Genomic DNA, 23481 nt, shown 5'->3' with positions numbered 1-23481 from the left:
ACAATCTACAAGCTCACAACGTGTCTCAAAATGTATGAAAGGGGTTTAAGTGGTTAAATATGGGTAAAGTTCTCAAAATCTGCCTGAATCCGGCCCGACATTTTTGGACGGTGCCAGGCCCAAAATATATGCTAATTTGTCAAAAGATATATATATATATCTATTACCCCCAAAAAAGAGATTTAAGCTCCCCCTAGCGACGTAACCGTAAAGCCAACGGAAACGACGGCGGATGTGTTCGATGCAGTTCAAAGTGAACTTTACTCAGATATAATAGTTTGTCGCCGCGCAACCTTCCTAGCCTGCGTTATTAAAGAAAAACGTTTGACAAAAACACAATTGAAAATCTGCGCTCAAAAAACAGCAGTCGAAAATGGAGGAAAGTGGCATGTTCTGGCCATTATCTCTGGTACAGAAGCTCCAATCCGCTCAGTTCAAAGCTTGTTGGATGCGTGACTTTAAGGACATTGAGCGCATAATGACAACTTTTCGTTTTCTGGCCTCTAATTATGGTACTGTAATTGTTCGGGCCGGGCCAAGCCTTGGGCCGAGTAGGGCCCAGTTAGGGCCGGGCCCGTTTCAGGCCTGTTGAGAACTCTAAATCGGGGGGGTGGAGGACACAGCTGAGGCGGCGTACGTCACTGATCATCTGGGTGCAATCATTCTCCGCAGGCGCTGTTTAGACACCCGTCAGCTGTGGAAGTCCATCAAGCACTCAGACAAGCCTATCTGACAGATGGGACCGACAGGCTACTGTCAGAGACGAGAACACAATTACATTGCTCCAGGATCTAGAAAAAAATCCCCCGTGTCACAGCAGCACCTGTGTGACGGCCCCGGAGTCTGGGGCCAGGTATGTCGTACAGTATGTCGTTGTCTTTGTATTCTTGTCACTCAGCGTGTGCATCTATCTCACTGTGTTTTGGTCTCGCCTGTCCCCTTAAGACATGTTATGAGCCAACAGTTTGTAACCGGGCGGCAGCGCGAAGAAGAGCCTGCCATAGAGTTTTATAATATATAACCTAGAGCTAGAGGGAGGGTGATCTGCCGTGAGATAGGGGGTTTAATCGCCTGTCAGTCAGCCAGCCAGAAGGACTGGTAGAGCCGCTGTGTGGGAAAGTGTCCATCAAAGACAGAGTGTCAGTGCATCCAACTTCAAAGATGAGCCATACAGTATGGCCGAATAACTTTTTATTATTATAACTTTTTTATTTCTGCTTTTTTGGAAGATGTGTGAAGCACTTTCACTGCCGTTTGCTAGTTTCATTACTGTTTCTGAGGCCAGTATTTAGTTCTGAGCAAAGACTTAGATTTAGCAAATATTCACAATATTTACAAGTACTCCCACCACAGCCAACCGCCGTTTGCCCCTTCGCCCTGACCCCAACGGGTGCATACATACTGTACATACGTGATAATAAGATAGTTGGGCTGTACCCACAGTCTTCTCTAGGTTGATGAACATTTTTGACTGATGTATACCTATTTTCTTGTGCAGAAAATACAATCTATAAGCTTGTAAAAACCTATAGTTATAGTTCTGTGCCGGAACTATAACTTAGTTTGGCTGCACGGGTGTCGTGACTCGTGTGCAGAAAATATAAACTACTGTATAAGCTTGCGGTGCTATTTCCAGCATGCGACACCAGCGCACAACGAGTATGACGGGGCTTCAAGTGAATGCATAGTGGTTGGGGTGGGTGTGGTCGGTGGTCTGTGTGGTGGACTGATGCCTCAGTTCTGGAAAAAGCAAAGTGATAGTTGATATTGTACTGATATTTTATGCACAAATGACTCTTTTACTGTTTCACTATTGTACTTTTGCTTTAGTGCTATAGAAAGACATTTTTAAATGAATGAATGAATGAATGAATGAATGTATGAAAATCAGTGGATTAGTTAATAATGTAATGTAATTATACTTGCTCATTCAATCTAAACAAGATTGCAATGCATGTCACAATATAACAATATATATCTAACTATTAATTTACTGAATGTCTGTCTATTAGGTTTAGGCATAGTAGCATTCACCAGGTTAACATTCACCAGCGTCGGCAGGTTAGCATTCACCAGGTTAACATTCACCAGCATCAATCGCTCCGGTCCCAATCTCACTGGTACCTCAAAAACAAGTATATATATATATATATATATATATATATATATATATTACACAAACACACACACACACACACACACACACACACACACACACACACACACACACACACACACACACACACACACACACACACACACACACACACACACACTTTTCTTTGCTTTCACAAGCCAACATTAGATGTTAAATTACTGGATAAATGACTGGAAAGGTCAGGGTTGGTCTGGAGTGGAAATTGATTAGCCCATGGATCTGTGGTTTTAATGAGCGGACATAACAAAGACCAAGAGCAATGGCGTGTCACCTTCTGTGTCCTCTGGTCAGGGATGGCTCGGTCCACTCTGCAGCGTGTCACGTATGGAGTGGCTCATTATAAGTGCCGTGCTTTGTTTACCAGACCCTGAGGCTGATTCAAATCTGGAAGCCACCAGTCAAACGAAGGTTAGCCCTCGTTGTCACACGGACATACAGGCCAATCTAATCAGCATGAATGATGAACGAGGGGGTGGACGCATGCTAATTGTCATCCGTGGCAGCGACTGAAGACACTGATCTAATCTGGCTTGGTCTCTCTTCGTAGGATGTGAGCGTGCGCGTGTGACTCTTATCTCTGTCCATGTGTAACCAACACGTGAAGCGCGTGTTAAGAGATTGTGTTTTCATTGTGCATGCTCTGCATTTGTCAATCTGTTAAGAGATTGGTATTGTGTGTGTGTGCGTGTGCGTGTAGTGCGTGCAAGCGCTCCTATGCCTGAACGCCTTTATCCGTAGCAAACAGATATATATTTATTTTTAAAGATATGTTGTTTGGGCTTTTATGCCTTTATCGACAGGACAATTGACTGACACGAAACGGGGAGAGAGATGGGGAGTGACATGCAGCAAATCTGGTCGGGCTGGGGAATCGAACCAGCGCCCCGGCAACACAAAGCCTATGACCAGTAGGCCAGCGGGCGCCCAGCAAACATATTTAATGTTTGAGTTTATTTTGTGTGTGCGTGCGTGCGTGTGTGCGTGCGTGTGTGTTAGTGTGCACTGACAGCATGGATGTATGAATCATAAGCGGGAACGGCCGTGGGCGGGCTGACATGAGTTTAACGGAGCTCAGACAAGCAGCCCACATGCTGCCATGTGTCTACGAGCGCCTATGTTACTGACGCACGCCATCTCAACCTGAAAGCACTGGAGCTGTAGTAGCAGCTTCCAACACAAACAACAACAGCTCATAAAGAATAAAGCTTTTATGTGCCATCTGGAGCCTGCTTCCAGGCAATGGGACTCAGTGTCTGAGTCTGATAGAGCCGAGTCGGAAAGCGAAAGCTTGTGTAGATGTTGTCACCGTGCCAGACTGCCAGTATCTCCACTCGTCTTTAAGTGAGCACACGTGTGTGTGTGTGTGTGTGTGTGTGTGTGTGTGTGTGTGTGTGTGTGTGTGTGTGTGTGTGTGTGTGTGAGTGTGTGTGTGTGTGTGTGTGTGTATGTGTGTGTTTGTTTTCTGCGGTTTTACATGAATGGTATGTATCAATTGAAATGATGCCCCTGAGGAAATTAGTGTAAACGCTATAGAGGGCATACAAACTCAGACAACAGATGTTCTAAAAACAGAAGCAAAGTATTGCAGACGTATTAGGCAGCTTGTCATAGTGTAAATTACAGGGGTGCAATACTAGCGAATAAACACAAGACACTACAGCAGTATCTCCACCATAATGCAGCAGTCTTTGTATTTCTGGCCATTGCACACAAGTATTGTTTTGTTATTATTAGGTCGTAGACAGCCAGATCGATGAAGAGACGTGCAAGCAAATGGTGCATTTAAATTCAAATGGTGCATTCTTATATAGTGCCTTTCATCCAAGGTGCTTTACATAGATTGTGCAAGTAGTGGTCACGTGGTCATATTTCTCATCACTTACGCGTGATTTTCTTGTTACTTTTTTCTCATTGGCTGGCCCCGTAGATTACATCATTGATGGATTACATCGGTGATGGATTACGTCAGTATCAGTAATGGATGACGTTGTGGAAACCCACATGGCGGCACAGTAGGTATATCCTTTAAGTGTGAACCACAGCTGAACATGAATTATGGATTAAAAAGGGACAGCCTTTCCACTGATATCTCCCTCTCTTCATCCTGTTCCTATATGACCAGACATGCCCTGGGGGAGCCATGACATGAGATCAATATTTATCTACAGTATGTCATTGATTTTCATGAAATGGCATGCAGTTCATTACCGCTATTCCAGTAGGGTTCACCACTACGCGCTTATATGTGTATGTTTTATATTTGCGCTTATATGGTTATGTGTGCAATGCATATGGGATGAATGCCATATCATATTCCCCGCAAATACACTTACAAAAACCCTAGTGTCAATTTAACTTAGTGTACAACGCCAATACTTGGCAGTGTCCTTGAAGGCCTCAGCAACCTGCCAATATAATATCATCTTCCACTTTTTTTACCGTCCTTATCCTCCACGCTTTGCACTCTTGCTACTCTGGCAACGAAAAAGCTCTTTTCATCTGAGCTGGGTTTAACAGCCCAGAGTCAAATTAAATGAAATGCCTGGATGTGTTTTGACAGGAGGCTGTAGAGCGGTGCGCCATAGAAGTAAAATGCTGTCCAGTTGCAGCAAAGTGCTGTGTGTCATGATGATGGGGCTCGTCGTCTGCACTCACGTCCTGCTCTAACCTCCTGACGTGTCTCTACGTTGCCCTCGCTTTCCTAGATTCCTAAATAGCAGATCTACACACTCACAGCCCGTCGCATTACCTTGTGAGCTCATACGTAGATTGGCTATTTTCTGCATTGTTTGCGTGACACCATTGTACAACAAAGTACAACATAGGGCCTAAAGCTGGTTGCACACTGCACTGCGTGTTTTCGTTGCGTTTTGGAAATCCGAAATCCAAAAGCCAGGGAGAGAGAGAGGAAAGAGAGAGAGAGCAAGGGACTCAGTGCAACAGCTGCGAAAATCGGAAAAAATCAACCCTGGTCCAAAAATAAATACGAAACGAGCGGCAGTGTGCAAACGTGATTGACATAACGTGAGGTTGATTTTTGTATTCATGCGCTCCGAAATTCACTCCGATATACGTCCCGAAGAACGCAGCAGTGTACAAAGACCTTGAGTCAGGGGTCTTCAATGTTTTCAGGCCAAGGACCCATTAGTTGAGAGAGAGAGATGAAGCAGGGACCCCCACAACCTTTTCATAGATTCCATATAGTTTGACAGCACAATCATCAGTGTATTTTGGATTCTTGTCAATTTGTGTTTTCAGATATTTAACCATTTATACTTATACTTAATAAACTTGATCTTTCACTCTGTACTTAGTCTGCTCTTTTTCAACTCTACACCAAAGCTTTTAGCCGAAAATAGCTGATCTACAAGCTCACAACAGCGTGAGTCGTTGTGAGCTTGTAGATCTGCTATTTTTGGCTAAAGTTCTCAGAATATGGACGCTATAAAAAAACTTCTATCACACAAAGATTTGGAGGACCCCCTGTATCAACTCTGAGGACCCCCTAGGGGTCCCGGACCCCCTGTTGAAGACTCCTGGCCTAAGTGGTTGATCAGACAATTCGATGTACTCGATTATACAGTAAGTCAATTATAAAAATCTATTTGATTTTTGTTTTTGTTTGTTGATACTCTCCTGCTTTCCTCATCAACTCCTCAGAAGCTGCGCTCCATCACCCTGTTGCTTCTGTCGGTGTGCAGGTGGGCTTTTCCCACCGTTTCCCTGTGCCAGTCTTAACTCATGGCCACGTGCACGGCCCTCTTCAACCCAGGGCCACGTGCACGCACAGGCTCCTCGGCCCTCGCTCGCTCTGTGAGCTGTTTAGAAATGCATGAATCCTACCTGAACTATAGCGCTGCACCCAGGCTCCATCATCACTCACTCCCTAGCCAAGAGCTTTGTTGTGTGACCAGACCACTGTATATGTATAGTATACACACACACACACACACACACACACACACACACACACACACACACACACACACACACACACACACACACACTCACACTCACACTCACACTCACACTCACACACACACACACACACACACACACACCGATTTGTCTCTCGCTTGGTGGAGATGAAGAAACCCACCAGTTGACGCTTTCTCTTATCGGCAAAAAAAAAGAAAAAACAACAACAAAATCGAAAGTTTTTATGTGTAGCGCTTTTCTGAGTAATGTTCCTGGTGAGCGTGAACAAATTGCATGGCTCTCCTCCCTCTCTGCCATTGGTTTCCTGTCTGAAATAAAGCATTACAAATGCCAAAGATAGTTCCTGTACGCCATGAGGCAAATTGACTCATTATGTGGCCAGCGATAGACAGCAGAGTGGATAACAATGCAGTTAAGTGTTGTGATGATCGCAGACTATGGATGAGATCAAAAGGGCCATGGAGACACCGCATTAGTGCTGGAATTGACACATTCCTGGATGAACCTGAGGCATTCCTCTCTCCTCACTAAGAATCAGCAAGGTTTTAACACATGAAGATCCGGGTGATTCTACAAATGCCTTCTAAACCAGTTGTGAATGTGTCTGAAAAAGGTTCTGTTCTGTTCTTGAGGTAATTGTTTATCCCCCAATATCATGACGCCCGGGCTACACCAAGCCTTTTCACGCGTGTGCGCGAGTATGCACGTTTTGGAAAGATCCAATATATATAAATGATATCGGCTACACCAGGCTCACGGATAGCGCGAGCCCCGGATACGCATGCTGTAAAAATAGGATCGGTTCTATTTTCTGTGGGCGCGTATACGTTTTGTACACAAACTCCCTGGTCTCCCGCACATATATTCCTTCCTTGGTGTAGCCAGGGGCTTTTCGCACACGCACAGACAGCGCACGCGTGCGTGCGCGTTTTCTGGTGTAGCCCCGGTGTGAAGGTTAATTTGACCTTTGGGATACGCAAATAAGTCGGTGTGTCCAAAAGCGTAGTTATTGCACTCTGGCTTTGTACGGCGAGTAGCTCTTTAAAGATTTTACGTCTTCACTTCTCCTCTTTTGACTTCCAACAGTGCCAAAAAACAAAAGAAGATATTGCGTGTAGACAGCATACACATGTACATACATACATGTTGTGGATGCAAATAAATCAAGAGACACCATAGGGGTGTGAAATACAAAGCAACCCTAGTTTGATCTGGGATTCGATAAACAGCAAATAAGCCAATAACTAACCAGCTATACACAACACCAACATAGATACAGTCATACTCATGTTTACTGTATGCATTCATACTATCAGACCCAAAGGACTTGGACAGTCAGATGCTGATTTGTGATCAAGCCCACCTCCACAAGACAGCATTGATTTGCTTTCCAAAAATAGACACACACACACACACACACACACACACACACACACACACACACACACACACACAGTACATCAAGGAGAACTCTCCTTTGCGTTCACATCTGAAAAGAGCCCTTTCAAAGTAGAGAGTAAACTCACCTTGGGCGTCTTGGTGCATTTCCCATTTCTGGCGTCCTTGATGTGGGCGATGTCCAGAAGGTCTGTCTCCTGTGCACGAGGAGGACAAACAAACAAAAGAGAGAGATGTCAACACAGAGGGCAAAACACAAGGTGCTTTTGGGAAAACAAAGATATCGTTGCTGCCTGCCGGTGCAGAAAGCTCTCTTTTTATGTGTTTCATAAAATAATTACGCCTACCATGTCATGCTGCAGTGTCACACTAGGGAATTCACCAAATATTCGAATATTCGAATATTAGAATATCAAACTCACTATTCGATGTTCACCGAAGTCGAATATATATATTTTTTTCTATCTTTAAAAAATATATAGTTTATAAAGCTTGGCTAGATAGGAAGTCATAAGAATGAGTTGTCAATGGTTCTCAAACCTTTTTAGCCCAAAATAAACATATTTGAACTGGGGACCCCCACCCTGACAAGCACTTGGAATTGTAGCTATTACATTTAATGTGACTCGGTTCCGCAGATAAATATTGTGAAAATAGCAAATCTACATGCTCACAACGTTGTGAGCATGCAGATCGGCTATTTTCACAATGTTCGCCTCTTGCTTACTTAATATTTGACAGTTTGACCAGTCCTGTCGAATATTCGACTATTCGAATACTTTGAGGTTGAATATTTCTAATACTAAAAATCACTATTTGTGAATGCCCTATGTCACAGTGTGTGAAATAGCAGATCTACAAGCTCATATGGTTGTAGATAGAGAAGTTATTTTGAATTCTGAAAAGTAACAGTTTCAGACATAATATGAGGTCCACCTGACAGCAATGATAGTCTGTCGATCGTGAGGCATGACGATGATGATGCTGCAGATACAACTTTGTTGTCAGACTGATTATTTCTTGCAGATGAGAAGCACAGTTGGCATTATCACAGAAAGAGACTAAAGAGCAAAGATTGTGTTTAACATGTCATTTACAATCACATAAGACAGCATTCAAAACCCTGCAACATGCGGGAAGAAGCTCCATATTTTATTTCAAGACGGAGCTTAGAGCACAAATGAGTGCTTCAGTCCAACCCTATTAAATCGTACTTGGTTTTGATGGTTTGACGGTGACAATTTGTATTCATTGTTCAGAAATGGTTGGGGCCAGAGACAATGTTTGTTGGCCAGTCTTAATTATGTTATTGTGGTAGGCTGATTCAGAGAGGTGCTCAAGGGGTTGGCTTACATTATTTTTCATTTGGAGAAGCGTTATTTACTTTTATTGGACACTTGTACCGTTACTTGTACCAACACTCATGATCACAGAAGCAAAAAATAATAAAAAAAATAGAAGAATAAATCTGTTTACTCGCCCCAAAAAACCCTGAGGCGGCAGAGAAGAAAACAAATTCTTTGTTTTTGTCATTTTGCAGGCAAATGAAATGTGGTCTGTCCCGGGTAACAGATGGTCTATCATTACACCCAAGTATTTGTATGGAAATACCTGGCTGATTTTTTCATTTTGGACAACAATGGCAGCTTTATAAGACTCAGATGGGTGAACCAAATATACAATTTCTGAGGGCATCGGGAGGACAGCGCCAACCACATTTCCTGTTTAGCATTTTGTGTGTCTGAGATGTCTCTCTCGTTCCAGTCACGTCAGCGCCATCTTCCCAGTTCACTGGTTCTCAACATGGGGCCCAGGGACCCCCAGAGGTCCCTGAGGGGCTAAGGGTCTGTAACTCAGAGAGTGTACACAATGGAACCAAATTAATGTTGGTTCCATTTGTAACACTGTGAATTAACAGTAAATGAACAAAAACTAATTAAGGCAGACGATTCTTACAGGGGCACAGAGAGAGTTATCAAATGATGGCCTGTGACATAATGCATATCGTCACTGTCAGCCAGAAAGTTGTATCCAAGTTTCAAATTTGTATGTTTTTTTTCTCATAAATTAAAGCCCTACATCATACAAAAGTGTTGTAGTATAAGTAGTAAATAAATGTAGCAAATCTACAAGCACACAATGACTCGCGATGTGATGCTTTGGTGCTTGTAGATGGGCTATTTTCACTATTTTAAATCTCTTTTTTTAAATAATAACAAAAAAAAGAAGGTTACTCCTTAATTGGATACATCCATCCCCTTCTTCACACAACAGATGGATTCACGAAATGTTGTGCTGTATCAAACTTGAGAGACTTAGGTTCTCCCTTAGCGGCTCCTTGAAGTCCTTTCACAGAACTTGGCAGCCCTTATTGGCACTTATATTGGCAACTGTTACGATTGCAAACGAGCTCAATAACTAACCTAAGCAAAGAACCACGCCCCCCCCTCCCCTGTGTTTCCCTCCCTGTCCTTCATCCTGGTTGAATGTGAGAGTGAGTGTGAATTTTGCTTGTTGTTTTTGTTTCTATGTCTTGTTTTCTCTTTATTTCATTTTGATTATTGTAAAAAAAAAAAAATGCTGTTTACTTTCAGTTTCAAGTCATTCTTGTGCATCCATTATGCTTTATCTCTGCAAAAAAAATAAGTATAACGATATTTGTAAAAAAAAAGAAAAAGAAAAAAAAGGAAGGTTTTCCACCCGACAACGACGATATCCACCTTTTGAAATTCAAAAGGGTTGTTACAACAACCACTGTTGTAGTTCATCAGTTCCAGTATGAATATGCAGGGCTACCAGATGTCTCTCTTCCCGTACCTACTGTACCGTACCTCTCATCACAATAACCTGGATATAGCATGTGTCACCATGCATGACCAACGCCACTGTCCTATACAGAACACAATGATCACTGGGGGCTGGAATTAGGCCATGAGAACAGTGTTCCTGGACGCACACCGTACTGGACGCATGCACGCTCACACGGTGGAGTAATGGATCCGTAATGACATACAAAGTGGAATGCTGTTTGAATACACACGTAGACAAACTAACACACACACACACACACACACACACACACACATACACACACACACACAAAAATACCGCGCCCACACACACACACACACACACACACACACACACACACACACACACACACGGATGATGCTGAAGTGAGTGAGTCAGGCTGGTGCACGCACACACATGGACAAACATGCACGCAAGCATGCGCGCACTCGCACGCACGCACGCACGCACGCACGCACGCACGCACGCACGCACGCACGCACGCACGCACGCACGCACGCACGCACGCACGCACGCACGCACGCACGCACGCACGCACGCACGCACGCACGCACGCACGCACGCACGCACGCACGCACGCACGCACGCACGCACGCACGCACGCACGCACGCACGCACGCACGCACGCACGCACACACACACACACACACACACACACACACACACACACACACACACACACACACACACACACACACACACACACACACACACACACACACACACACACACACACACACACACACACACACACACACACGGCTCCCTGTGCAGCTGAAGTGCGTGAGTCAGGCTGGTTGCCTGGTGGGTCTCAGCTGTGTGAGCGGCAGTCAATGGAGCAGAGGGAACATTACACTGTACCATAATAAAGCCTCTCTCTCTGCCTCTCTCTCTCACTCCATCCGTCCCCTAATGAGAAGGGGGGACATCAGGAATAGCAGCAGTGCCAGGATTTAACCACAAACTTCACCGGGGGCCTCTCAGTTAACAGCACCTTAAACAGTGAGTGGAACAGACCGTGACCGTACAGTACCGCTCCTCCATTATTGATACAGACACCGAGGGAATGAGACGCCATTTCTGCTCGTCTCACCAGAGTCTCTCAGAACACGTCTTGTGTATTCCACTGAGTTGACTCAGGCCACTACTGTCATGAAGTAAGGAGTGAGAAAGACCAAAAACTGGTTATCTAAGCCTAAGCTAAGTGGTGTCGAGCAGAACTTAGAAGGAGATGAGAGAAGGACTCTGTATATAACAACATGAGTATCTTGGTAGCCCAAATACCCGGGTTGGTACAGAGAGAGAGCAGTGATCTCTCTCCTGGTAGCAGGTCTCCTTCTGTCCTCAAGCCCCTTGACACAGTCTGTCATTCTGCTCTGCGTTTTGTATCTGGTGAACATTACAGGACTCATCATTGCACCCTGTAAGATAGAGTAGGTTGGCCTTCTTTGGTCGACAGGCGAAATAAACATTGGTATCTGTTTATTTTCAAGGCAATTGATGGTACCTTACCATTGTTTATTTTCAAGGCAATTGATGGTACCTTACCATTGTATCTTAAGTCGATGCTGGACTGGAATCCTGTGACGTATAGGACAAGCTCCAGTGACTGGCTCACACTAAAGGTCCCCAAAGTAAAAACTGAACTAGGGAAGATAGCCTTTTGCTTTAATGCCCCAACCACCTGGAATGAACTACAGCTTACATTCAAGATAGGTTCTCCTATAACATATGGTCATTTTAAATGACTTCCTGCAAATGTCTGCAATTGTTTTTAAACTTGTTTTGTAAATGCTCTGTAAATGTTTTGTGAATATTGATTGTACTGTGATGTATCTCGACGCCACTGCAAATGAGGGCAACCTCAATGTCTCTCGAGTATAAATAAAGGTTTGAATGAAAGGTCAAAGTTAGACTGATTTCAGACTCAGCTGAAGCTTGAGTCTGACATTGTTCCCTGTCTGGACGATTTACAGGGGGAGGGACTTTGACTTCCCCTAAACCAATCACTAGAGATCGGCGGATCCGCCTACTTGTGGCTTCATCCGTGCGCACAACATTGCTAGCCATTAGCACACACAATGGCAACAAACATCGCATGTGTGTCTGTGTGCGAGCGATCGCAAGCTTGCGTGGCGTGTGTGTCTGTGCGAGTGACTGCTTCCAGACAGAACTACGTTCAGAAACATGTAATCAACAGCTTGGTGAAATCAGCGTGTGTGTGCGTGTGTGCTCTTCCTGAAATGTAATCGTTTCAACTGCTGCACGGATCGGATATTTGTTAGACCCACCCCCACCCCCTGCGCTCATTGGAGGAGCCGCCATTTCGGACTGGATAAATTGCAGATTCAGATTACAACACCAGACCAGAGAAACAGTCCGCTCAGAGTGAGCGGGTCTATGGGCTGGAACCAGGCTAGGTCAAAGTCAGACTCAGGTCAGAGTCTTGCAGATGTAGTCTCGGTAGAATGGAGAAAGTCTCTGTATCACCTTTGGATCTGGATCTAACTCTCTCTCTTATATCGTTGGCTATGAGTCAGTCATATCCCTATATGGAGGCCTAATGTCGGTCATGCCCTTGGATAGGTCAGTCAGATCCATAGCTGGAGTTCCAGGCATCCCGTGACACAGTCTAACTCACGGTGGTATCCATTATGACTCTATGGCTTGCAAGAGTGATATGAAAGCCTTCATTACAGAGAGGCTTTGACATATTGACACTACGTAATGGTCAAACACACTGGAGAGGAGCTCAACGCCGCAGACTTCATCTGAACAGAAAATGAAGATGGAAGTTTAATTATTAAATCCGAAAGGAGATCAAAAGAGACGTCGCTTCCTTACGTCTTTCCCTTTCTCCAGCAGGCCAAGGAGGGAGCAAATTGAGAGTGAGACTGTACAGTGTACATCTATCCACCAGGTTCATTGCATGCTAATTCTCTAGCCAGTAATGGGATTTGCAGCAAATACATGCAACCCTGACCCACTGGAGAGCCCCAGGCATCCATCCACACTCCACTAACCCCATCTCTCTATCAGCCTGCACATCTCTCTCTCTCTCTCTCTCTCTCTCTCTCTCTGTCTGTATGTCTCTCTCTCTCTCTCCTTCCAGCTCCCCTTCCAAGGGGAGGGTACATGATGTGGAAAATGAAGTGTGTGTGTGTGTGTGTGTGTGTGTGTGTGTGTGTGTGTGTGTGTGTGTGTGTGTGTGTGTGTGTGTGTGTGTGTGTGTGTGTGTGTCCGTCCATGTCCAGGCAGTGTTATCAGGGGGAGATGTGGACCAACAGGGGCTTCACTCAATCTGCAGCCTCTACCTTAGTATCTGACACCTTCTCCAGGCTATCAGGGCACGCACACACACACACGCACGCACGCACGCACGCACGCACGCACGCACGCACGCACGCACACATGCATGCACAAGTATTGTTCACCTTGGAAAAATATTAAAATATATGTAATCAGAATAAGTAACATTTGGTTCCATTCGTACACTCTTTGAGTTACAGACCCTTTGCCCCTCAGGGACCCCTGGGGGTCCCCGCCTCCCCGGGCCCCATGTTGAGAACCAGTGAACTAATCATAACAATTACTATTTATAACTACTACTATATAACTAGAACTACTTATGATATTCACTCTATATATGACATGGCCTTAAGCGTCTAACTGGTTATTATTATTATTATTACCCTTATATTCGAGTAATGACACAGAGAAAGAGCAAGAGAGGGGGAGAGAGAGCGAGAGAGAGAATAGTTGTTAATGTAGTTTGGAGATCATAATGCTTGTTGACATGTGTTGCATCTGATCAACTTCTCACGTCTGACACCAGTTCTTCTAGATTAGAACATACTGTAGGTGAAAGACACGTCCTGTACAGTGTACAGCGCTGTTTCCCAAACAGTGGGTCGTGACTCAGTTGTGGGCCACGCCCGCCACGGACACATTTTTGTAGGTATCCAATATACCAGCTTGCAGCGCGGCGCGAAGCGACTGCTATACAGTATATATGGCTTTACATTTTTGAGCCGTGGACCTGTTTGCAGCGAGAGCGAGAGAGAGAGAGATTGAGAAAAAGAGAGAGAGTTAGAGTCAAAGGTTAACGCCTCCATTGGGCCAGTAAATGGCTACCTTTGAAGTCTCTTTGGAGGGACTGAGCTCTGTGTGAGGCCCTGGTGGAACAGTGGGGCTCCAGGAAGAAGCGCCACAGTGGGCTCTGTGCTGTGCCCTCAAGGGGCCCCGTTCAGTCACACAGCTCCGTGCTGATATTTCAGTATCGTGTGGAGTAGGGATGGGACGATAAGCGATATTATCGTTTATCGTGATAAAAAAACACTCATGATAATCGTATCGTGGAGATTTAATTTATCGTGATATCGTCCCCCGTCATGCACCCGATCAGTTCACCTTTGATTTGCTGAGCTGCATATCCGGTACCACTTAAACCCTCTAGAATTGGTAAAAGGTACTAATAATATACTTGATAGTCTTTTTTTCACTCTCTATCAAATGTCTTTGCCAAAAAATAGCTTATCTACAAGCTCACAACGCATTGTGTTGCGACACGCTGTGAGCTTTTAGATCGGCTATTTTTTGGCAAATGTTCCGCCCCAGGATAATGGATTTTGATTATCGCGATAATATCGTAAATCGTAAGTTTCTTTGGTCACAAAATCGTGATATGAAATTTTCATATCGTCCCATCCCTAGTGTGGAGTGGAGAGGGGGGGTGGCTGAGTCCACTCCAAAACCCACACAACCCAACTAACTCCCGGCAAAGCAACCATCATCCTGCATGCACATTCTGACGGGGAGGGGGTCACACAGTGTGGCGTGTCACGCCTAAACGCTCTCAAAACAGCTTTTATTTCATCCCACACCCGGAATCGGAAACCTCTTTATTGCCAAGCATGAGGTACGTTACAAGGCCTTCGACACGTGGTTCTCTGAAAACCCTGTAATAAATCAATTATCCATGATCACGTATGTATCATGTGTATAACATGTGGGCTGTAGCAGCTCCTGCCAAGACGCTACATAAAAGGACCCAGTCAGCTTTCTGCTGCAGCCTGCTGTCGACGTGTGGCGCATGATGTCGGCACATCTGAAGACGAGCCAGCGCATGCGACAAATTAGTGCTCCAGTGAGGCTGCTGCGAGTAACACTGAGAATCCAGCAGCGCACAATGTTAACTAATGTACATAATTACATGCACACGTAGTACTGTACTGTACTCGCTCAGAAGTACAAACCCTCGCGTCGTTCACTTCCTTCATCTATTTCCAGTTACATCTCTTCTTTTATCAGTACATTTCTGTTGCCTCGCTCCTTCTATCTCTCAGTTTATTACCCCCCCCCCCCCCCCCCCCCCTCTCTCTCTCCTCGGGCAGTTGTGCTCCAAACAGTGAGTGGGGGCCGCAGCACATTAAGATCCAAGGCACGTCCAGGAAGCCGGCGAGGGCCGACGCGATGCAAAACTACTGGAATTAATTAACATGTTGAACCTGCGCGAGGCGAGGCCCTGTGGCAATGTTTCTACTTGTCTCTGTTTGTCTGAAGGGGGTCACTCCTCCTCTGTTCTTCAAACAACAACATCCCCGCAGCAAATCAAACTCATTCCTCCGAGCAGCAGCAGCAGCAAGGCAAGGCAGGTTTATTTGAAGAGCACAACAAGGCAGTTCAAAGTGCTGTACACAAAACATTGAGACCCTTTTAGACAGAGTGCAAACACATTACAAACGGACAAGCGGAGAAGAAGAGAATAAGCTAAATTAAAACCAAAACAAGAGAACACATTTACAGTGCAGCACAAGGAATGAATCAAAGGAGCTGAGTAAAAAGGCAGCTGCAAACATAAACGTCTTTAGCTTTGATTTAAAAGAACAGAGAGTTGTATCAGACCTGCAGGTTTGTGAGGGAGGGTTTGCAAGCAGGTTACCTGCAAGGTTAATTCCCAGCATATGCTGTGTACACATAGGATATTTCTGTGCTGTGGGTGCGATTTGCATAGATACAATATTTGGGCATATCTCTGTGGTGAAATGTATTGCTGATCTCTCTTTGCATTGCTGTGCTGTCAAAAATGTGTCTGTGTTTGGTTCATGGGGGGCGTGTGGAGGACTTACATTTTCACCAGAGGCCAATTTGATGAAAATGTGATTTGAGGCTTTGAATAAAAGATTCTTCGTTGGACTTCCGCAATGTGGAGCTATGCTGATTGGGCAGGTTGGGCTGAAATCAAAGAACATTGTCACACTCTGCGGTAATGGGTTTTCACAGACTTACTGGCCAGCGGGGACGCTCCAGTCCATGGCTGTATTTTGAGTAAGGCTGTCTGTCACAATTGTATTTTTTTTCCCCCTTTTTTTGGAGCTGTGTGCAGCTCCCTATACGTGGCTGTGTGGGTCTGTCTGTGTGTCTGTCTGTCTGTGTGTCTGTCTGTGTGTGTGTATGTAGCCTGAACTTCCTAAACTTCGGCACGCCACTAGTCCCACAGTTTTGCCACCACACACTCGCGCCATATGTCAAATCGACCGGCTTACTCGGGAATCGTGGGCTATTACTTTTCTAAGAGAAAGGTTCTATAGTTTAATTGATATTAATTTATTAGTGAATTAATTTTCCCCATTGACTTATAATGGGAATCGCAAAAACTCACATTCAATTATTTGTCTCTCGCAAACCATAGGGGCTAGAGTTTCAAGACTTGGAGAGGAGGTTCATAATGATTTCAAGGATTAAATAAAAAATAATTGTGTCATTTGGCCGCATGGTGGCGCCATAACACCCCACTTTACGTTTTGGCCTGTAACTCTTGAACCGTAGGTCGGAAAATTAAAAATATTTTTTCCCTGGATTCCTTGGGTCATGACGCATCTCCCCATATAGGCCACGCCCATTTGCGCCATGATAGATTTTCCGCCATCTTGAATTTTCTCCAAAACACACTTTTTGCTCCTTTTCCTACATATTTTCTTCAAATGTCACAAAAATCGGTACACATGATCCACACACACACACACACACACACACACACACACACACACACACACACACACACACACACACACACACACACACACACAGCTCCACTTCACACGGGTGTGATTTTAAATATAAATGTTATTCCACAATATTTATATAAAAAAAGACATTGTTAGATAATTGCCTGATCGCAATTATTTAAGCACAATCATAATAGCTTGAATCGTTCCCATTCATATGTGCAAAAACAGCTGGATGAAACTATGAGAAATGTCATATTTCCATAATTATTTCTGCTTTACCCCAAAATTGGGTCGTGATGCAGCATATGAAAAATGTGTAATTTTATACTGTATTATGGGCTTTGTGTATTAAAGTTGCCATATCTGCCCAGTGAAAATTTTTAAACAAAGCCTAAAAGCCAAACAGAAATGTGCTTAGTTTTTATGTTCGAATATTCCATGCCAATAAAATCATTAATGGTAGTTATTTGTATGACTGAATGAATTCATCGTCAACAGAGGAACGTGAATGACAGCCAAAATAGCAGAGCAGACAATGTTTTAGCCCGGGGGTCTTCAAAGTTTTCAGGCCAAGGACCCCTTAGCTGACAGGGAGATGAAGCAGGGACCCCCACTACATATCGTACAAAATTGTGTTCAGATTTAATCGATTTAATCGATAGATTCATAGACGTGTTTGAATGCACTGTCATCAGTCTATGTTGGATTCGTGTTAATGTGTTTTTTCAGACATTTGACCTTTCACTCCAATTTACCAAAAATATCAGATCTACAAGCTATCAACACCTCACGCTGCGAGGCGTTGAGAGCTTGTAGATCTGATATTTTTGGCTAAAGTTCTCCTCAGAGGGATGCGAGGGTCCAAGTTGTTAATATAAAATAATTATTCTATTACACAAAGATTTGGAGGACCCCATTTTGTAACTCTGAGGACCCCCTAGGGGTCCCGGACCCCCTGTTGAAGACCCTTGGTTTGGCCTACATCTGGCATTCAAAGCTTTAATTGGTTAACTACCAATTAAACCTTTGTTGACCAAAGTGCCCCATCTCTTATGTCCCACTACACCCAAACTCTTCGGCGAGAATAGCCGATCTATACACGCTCGGCTATTTTTGCAGAATGTTCGCCTGTTATGACATGCATGCCCAGAATAGGGAGGCTAAGGTTCAAGTTTAAAACCCTGCATGGCTTAAATCAGAGCACTGGTCCGTCATGCTTGCCTCTACAGGGCTACTGTGATGACAGGCAGACTTTTTGGGGGTGTGTAATGTGTCACTGTGTACAGGGACGTGCTGGCCATTGGGAAAAACGGGACAACTCCCGAACAGCCGGTTCATTCCCGGCCGGTCCTGGCCGGACATTAGGAAAAAATTAAAAATAAAATGTCTGCCTTCGTTCCATTTTGGGGGCTGGGCGGCCAACAAAGTAAATCGTCACTGTGTGGTATCTCCAAGTTTCAAATGTGTACATTTTTTCGCAAAGCAAAGCCCTGCTTCATCATACAAGGCCGTCGTTGTGTGCTTGTAGATCGGCTGTTTTCACTAATTTAAATCATTTTTAAAATGATAAATACAAAACAAACAGTTTTGGACCCGACAAGGTTTCCACCCGACAACAACGTAATATAACTCATGTAATTGGCCCACTGGCTTGTCACTTGTCATGATCTGAAATGGCAAATCTTTGAGTAGCAGCAGCGCTATAGAGAGATCTCTCTCTCTATAGCACGCAATGAGGGCTTCTCCAACACTTTTCCCCGGGCTGAATCAGGGGCCCAGCATGTCCCTGACTGTGTAGCCCCCACCTCTCCCATGTCTCATGTACTCTGTGGCTCCAAAATAAGCGATGACAAACACACAGTCATGCCATGTGCTGCATTCTGGGACAGTCTCCAGAGCAAGAAGAGAAGCCTGGGGGTGGGGGTGGTGGGGGGTAGACTCTACTGGTTGGAAATGTGATAGGACAGGTCTGTCAGGAACTAAAGCCCAATTTATTCTTATTGAATGACAACGTCGCGTGCCGGAAATAGACGATCTACGACTTCACAACGTGTTGCGTCTGCTGATGGACTGTGCACTTGTAGATCAGCTATGTATTTTCGGCGTGCGACACCGTCGTAGGACGGAGCTTAATCTAAGAGCATTATTATTAGTCAGGGAAAATTAGCAGAATAACTGTCAAATCTGGGAATAAATTCCTTACCAAACAAGTTCTTCACCAATGTGTTCGTAAAGGTGTCTAGTAACATAATCTAACAAAGATTGAAATTCAACATCCCTAGCAAAATGTTTGACAGCTAGGGTAATTCTGGGTCTCATTCACTTACTATACACTGGGGAAAAAATCACTCCCAAAAATATGCTTTAAGTGGGATTTGATGGGTCTAACTAGGTGTTTTTAATTATTCTGAATCCATTGCAAGCATTTGTTTTGCACGAAAAACATTCCTTGGGCCAAAAATGGACCCCATACACCTTGTGAAAAGTGATGACTCATCACTAAACCATCGTTTTTTTTGCGTCTGATTTTGGCCCAATGAATGTTTTTCGTGCAAAACAAATGCTTGCAATGGATTCAGAATAATTAAAAACACCTAGTTAGACCCCTAACATGCTACTTAAAGCATATTTTTGGGAGTGATTCGTACAGTGTATAGTAAGTGAATGAGACCCAGAATTACCCTAGCTGTCAAACATTTTGCTAGGGATGTTGAATTTCAATCTTTGTTAGATATGTTACTAGACACCTTTATGAACACATTGGTGAAGAAATTGTTTGGTAAGGAATTTATTCCCAGGGTTTTATTAAAATTCCCTGACTATATGCAGAACACACTGCAGGTGCGAGGCTTTGAATTCAGCTGATTTCACATGCAACATCGGACTGCCAGTAGTCAGATATTTCACATTGGCAACACAATATTTTGGACTACGCTTCTTTGCATCTCTATTTGTTTATCCTTCCGGCAGCGTGCACCTCTTTCCAGTATAATCTGGGATCTGGAATGGCTGTGATTGGCTACGGTTCACGCTGCGAATACCGAGGGTGAACTGTTCTGCGTGAAATTAAGCTCTCATATATTGTCAAATTAAATGGGAATGTATTAAGGAAACTGAACACCATGTTGTGAAGCCCAAATTGAAAGAGTTGCATTGTGCAAGCATTCATCTGTCCTCTGCCACCCGAAAGGAAACTGTACCAGGGTTTACAAGGAGTCAAGGACCCATTCGACTCAGCTTTGATGAGACTTTTGGGAGCACAAATGGAGCGTTGACAATGTTGGGAACATGGAGACTGGGTTGTGATTGGACTGCATGGAATTGAAAGCTACACCAGTCCTCAAAGTCCTAGAGGGGGTTCCAGCAAAATTTGCTAATACAGCATCAAAATAAATTTAATTACGGTACTTTAACCCTTATATTATTCATAAATAGCTGATCTACAGGCTCAATATGTGTTACATCGCAAACAAGTTGTGTGCTTGAAGATTGCTTATGTTTTTTTGTTGTTTTTTTTATGTGGAAAAATCTGGATAGTATCTGGAATAGCCTGGAATAACTTGTACGGTAAATGTTTTAACAACAGAAATCTTCTCTTATTGGGTCCCTGGCTGGCACAAAACCTTTTCAGACAGGGGTCCGTGGCCAAATACTGTTTGGGGGTCCTTGACATGAAAATGTTTGAGAAGCACAGCGGTACACTCTGCAGCGTCACCCTATATCTTCCTACAGAGCCGTAATGGTCTCTCAGCCACAAAGTCACGCATCCCTCGAGCAGGGGTGTCGCACCAAATTCTGGGCCCTGGGTACAAGGATTCACTCACATTTTGTGCTTTAACTATATTGAAAAATAGCAGATATACAAGCTTGTAGATCTGCTATTTCTTTTAAATCATTAAGTGTCTTTGAATATTTCAAATCTTTCTGTTTTTTTTTTGAAAAACATAATGTTTCTATGTCCGTGGTGCTCAAACCTTTTCATGTGAAGGACCTCCAAAATGATACGTATTTGGCCACGGACTCCCATCTAAAAATATTTAGTTCCAGGGACCCTGGACCCTTTGAGTTAAAAATGTTCGCTTAAAAAATACACATATTCCAAGATTTGCACACATTTTCATGACTTTTCAAAGATAGCAGATCTACAAGCTCGCAGCACAGCACTCAGTGTGCCGTGCTGTGAGCTTGTAGATCTTCTATTTTTCAAAAGCTAAAGTATAAAATAATTAAGGCCCCTCCACCTTGGGCCCTAGTAACTCAGTCCCACTTTTCCCCCCCTTGTGACGCCCCTCCCTCGAGTCATGCCTGATTCATACGTCAGCGTATGGCGGAGCATGCATTAAGCATTACTTGAAAAGCCTAGCAAGAGAGAGAGAGCCAGAGGGAGAGGAGGGGGCTTGAGGGCTTCTGCAGGATTAATGCAGGAGGGAATTCATAGGGTAAAATGAAATACTGTATACTTGCTTCATGTGTGTCATTCTGTGAAGTTTGTATGTGCATAATGCATTTCCACAATCTGCACTCCATAAAATATGTGCCTGTACGTGTGTTTCTGCATTGTTGTATGCTTAATGTGCACATGAACACATAATGTGCAGTATGTGACTGTGTTGTGCGTGCATGTTTTTGTGTGTGTTGTGAGCTTGTAGATCGGCTAGTTTCAGCAAAGACAGTTGGTGTAGAGGGCAACTCCGGTCAACAAAATATAGGGTTTAATTTCCGCCCCTTTATTATATTGACTATATTAACAGTATGCTATTGACACGGAGACTGTTTTGCACTTACGTCATACTCAGTATGACCACAGGGTCATTATGGTCAATAATGATCAGGGTCTTACATGTTGAACCCATGCTGAGTCCAAGCCTACGTGTCTTTCTCCGCAGCTCTCATTAAGATGTGGAAGCACGTGCTTGGACATGAGTCAGCTTTCGTGAGATAGGCAGTGGTGCTCAAATGAGCTTTGGCCGGAGTCTCAGCATGGCTCATTCAAATGGCTCCGTGCAATTAGAAAGCTCCAACGAGTACGGACGGACTCAACACAGCTTTTTAATCACACAGTTGCACGAGACGAAGAAACGCCCACTGCAGCGCCTGCATGATGCAGATGTAGGAAAATAGAACACAGGAGGAGAATGAATGGAATGCGAGCAAGGGATACTGCATGCAGCAGGAAACCTTTAAAGTGACATGCATTCGTTAATACTCAGGATGCGATGATAGCCTCTAGGTCAATGGTTCTCAACCTTTTCAGGCCGCGACCCCCAAAATAATCATATTTTAACTGGGGAACCCCCCACCCTGACGAGCACTAAGAGCTGAGGCATTACATTTTATTTATCATGGTTCTATTGTGAAAATAGCTGATCTACATGCTCACAACGCCACGCAACGCAAGGTGTTGTGAGCATGTAGATTGGCTATTTTCACAATTTCTGCCTATAATATTTGACAATTTGGCCAATGTTTAATTTGTCATTTTAGAGGTATTAAAAAGTCCTAATTGTCACTTTAGAAATGTGCATATACCCTCTATACACTTAAACTTTATGTAGGTTTGTTTACTGTCGAGTGAGAAAACAATGTTGCACAATCATCTGGGGACCCCCCAAAATAACCCACATGTTGAGAACTACTGCTCTAGGTAATGACTTCTCTGATGAAATGCGGCGTATGTGGCGAGGATAGGTATCAAGTGGCCAACTCCCATCACAGGTGAATTAGACCCACCATCACCTCCAGACAGCTCAAAGGTAATTTTTCCTGTCCCACACCTACCATTTGCACACCCAGCCTCAAGAATTTATTGGACCGATAAACCACCATCGCTACATCTAACACTTCCATGATGGCCCCAGAGGGGTTTTTCGGTTCTTTTTTTGTCAACAGGCTTTCCAATCTCACAAAGAATTGGCCCCTGGTGGACTGGAACAACGTTTCACAGCATGGACCCTTATATGTCCCTTTTCACACCCAGAGCTAAAGAATATAAAATAAGAAATATTCTTTTAATAATAACATTGAATCAAATGACCATGCACCTTGTATTGTTAAAGTACTGAGAAATTCTCCTTCAGTTTGGTCACATCACAGCATTAATACAAAGCGAAAATTATTTGTGAAATTATTTGGTGCAAGCTTCCCAAGAATTTCATCTGAAATATT

The 23481-nt window shown here is 43.9% G+C and overlaps 1 protein-coding gene across 1 annotated transcript in view; it reads right to left on the bottom strand.

Moving 5' to 3' along the window:
- Positions 1 to 23481, bottom strand: part of plcb1l (phospholipase C beta 1-like) — a gene marked incomplete at both ends in the record, with an annotated part of 254020 nt that overhangs the window by 182137 nt on the left and 48402 nt on the right. Inside the window, one exon of the mRNA XM_080744659.1 lies at positions 7624 to 7692. Coding sequence (XP_080600785.1) covers positions 7624 to 7692 — 69 coding nt within the window. The remainder of the gene's footprint in view (positions 1 to 7623; positions 7693 to 23481) is intronic.

This window comes from Nannobrachium achirus, assembly GCF_963921795.1.
Source record: "Nannobrachium achirus genome assembly, chromosome: 16".
Taxonomy (NCBI): domain Eukaryota; kingdom Metazoa; phylum Chordata; class Actinopteri; order Myctophiformes; family Myctophidae; genus Nannobrachium; species Nannobrachium achirus.
Note: the sequence above shows the minus strand (reverse complement) of the source record. Positions and strands in the feature narration are given on the sequence as shown.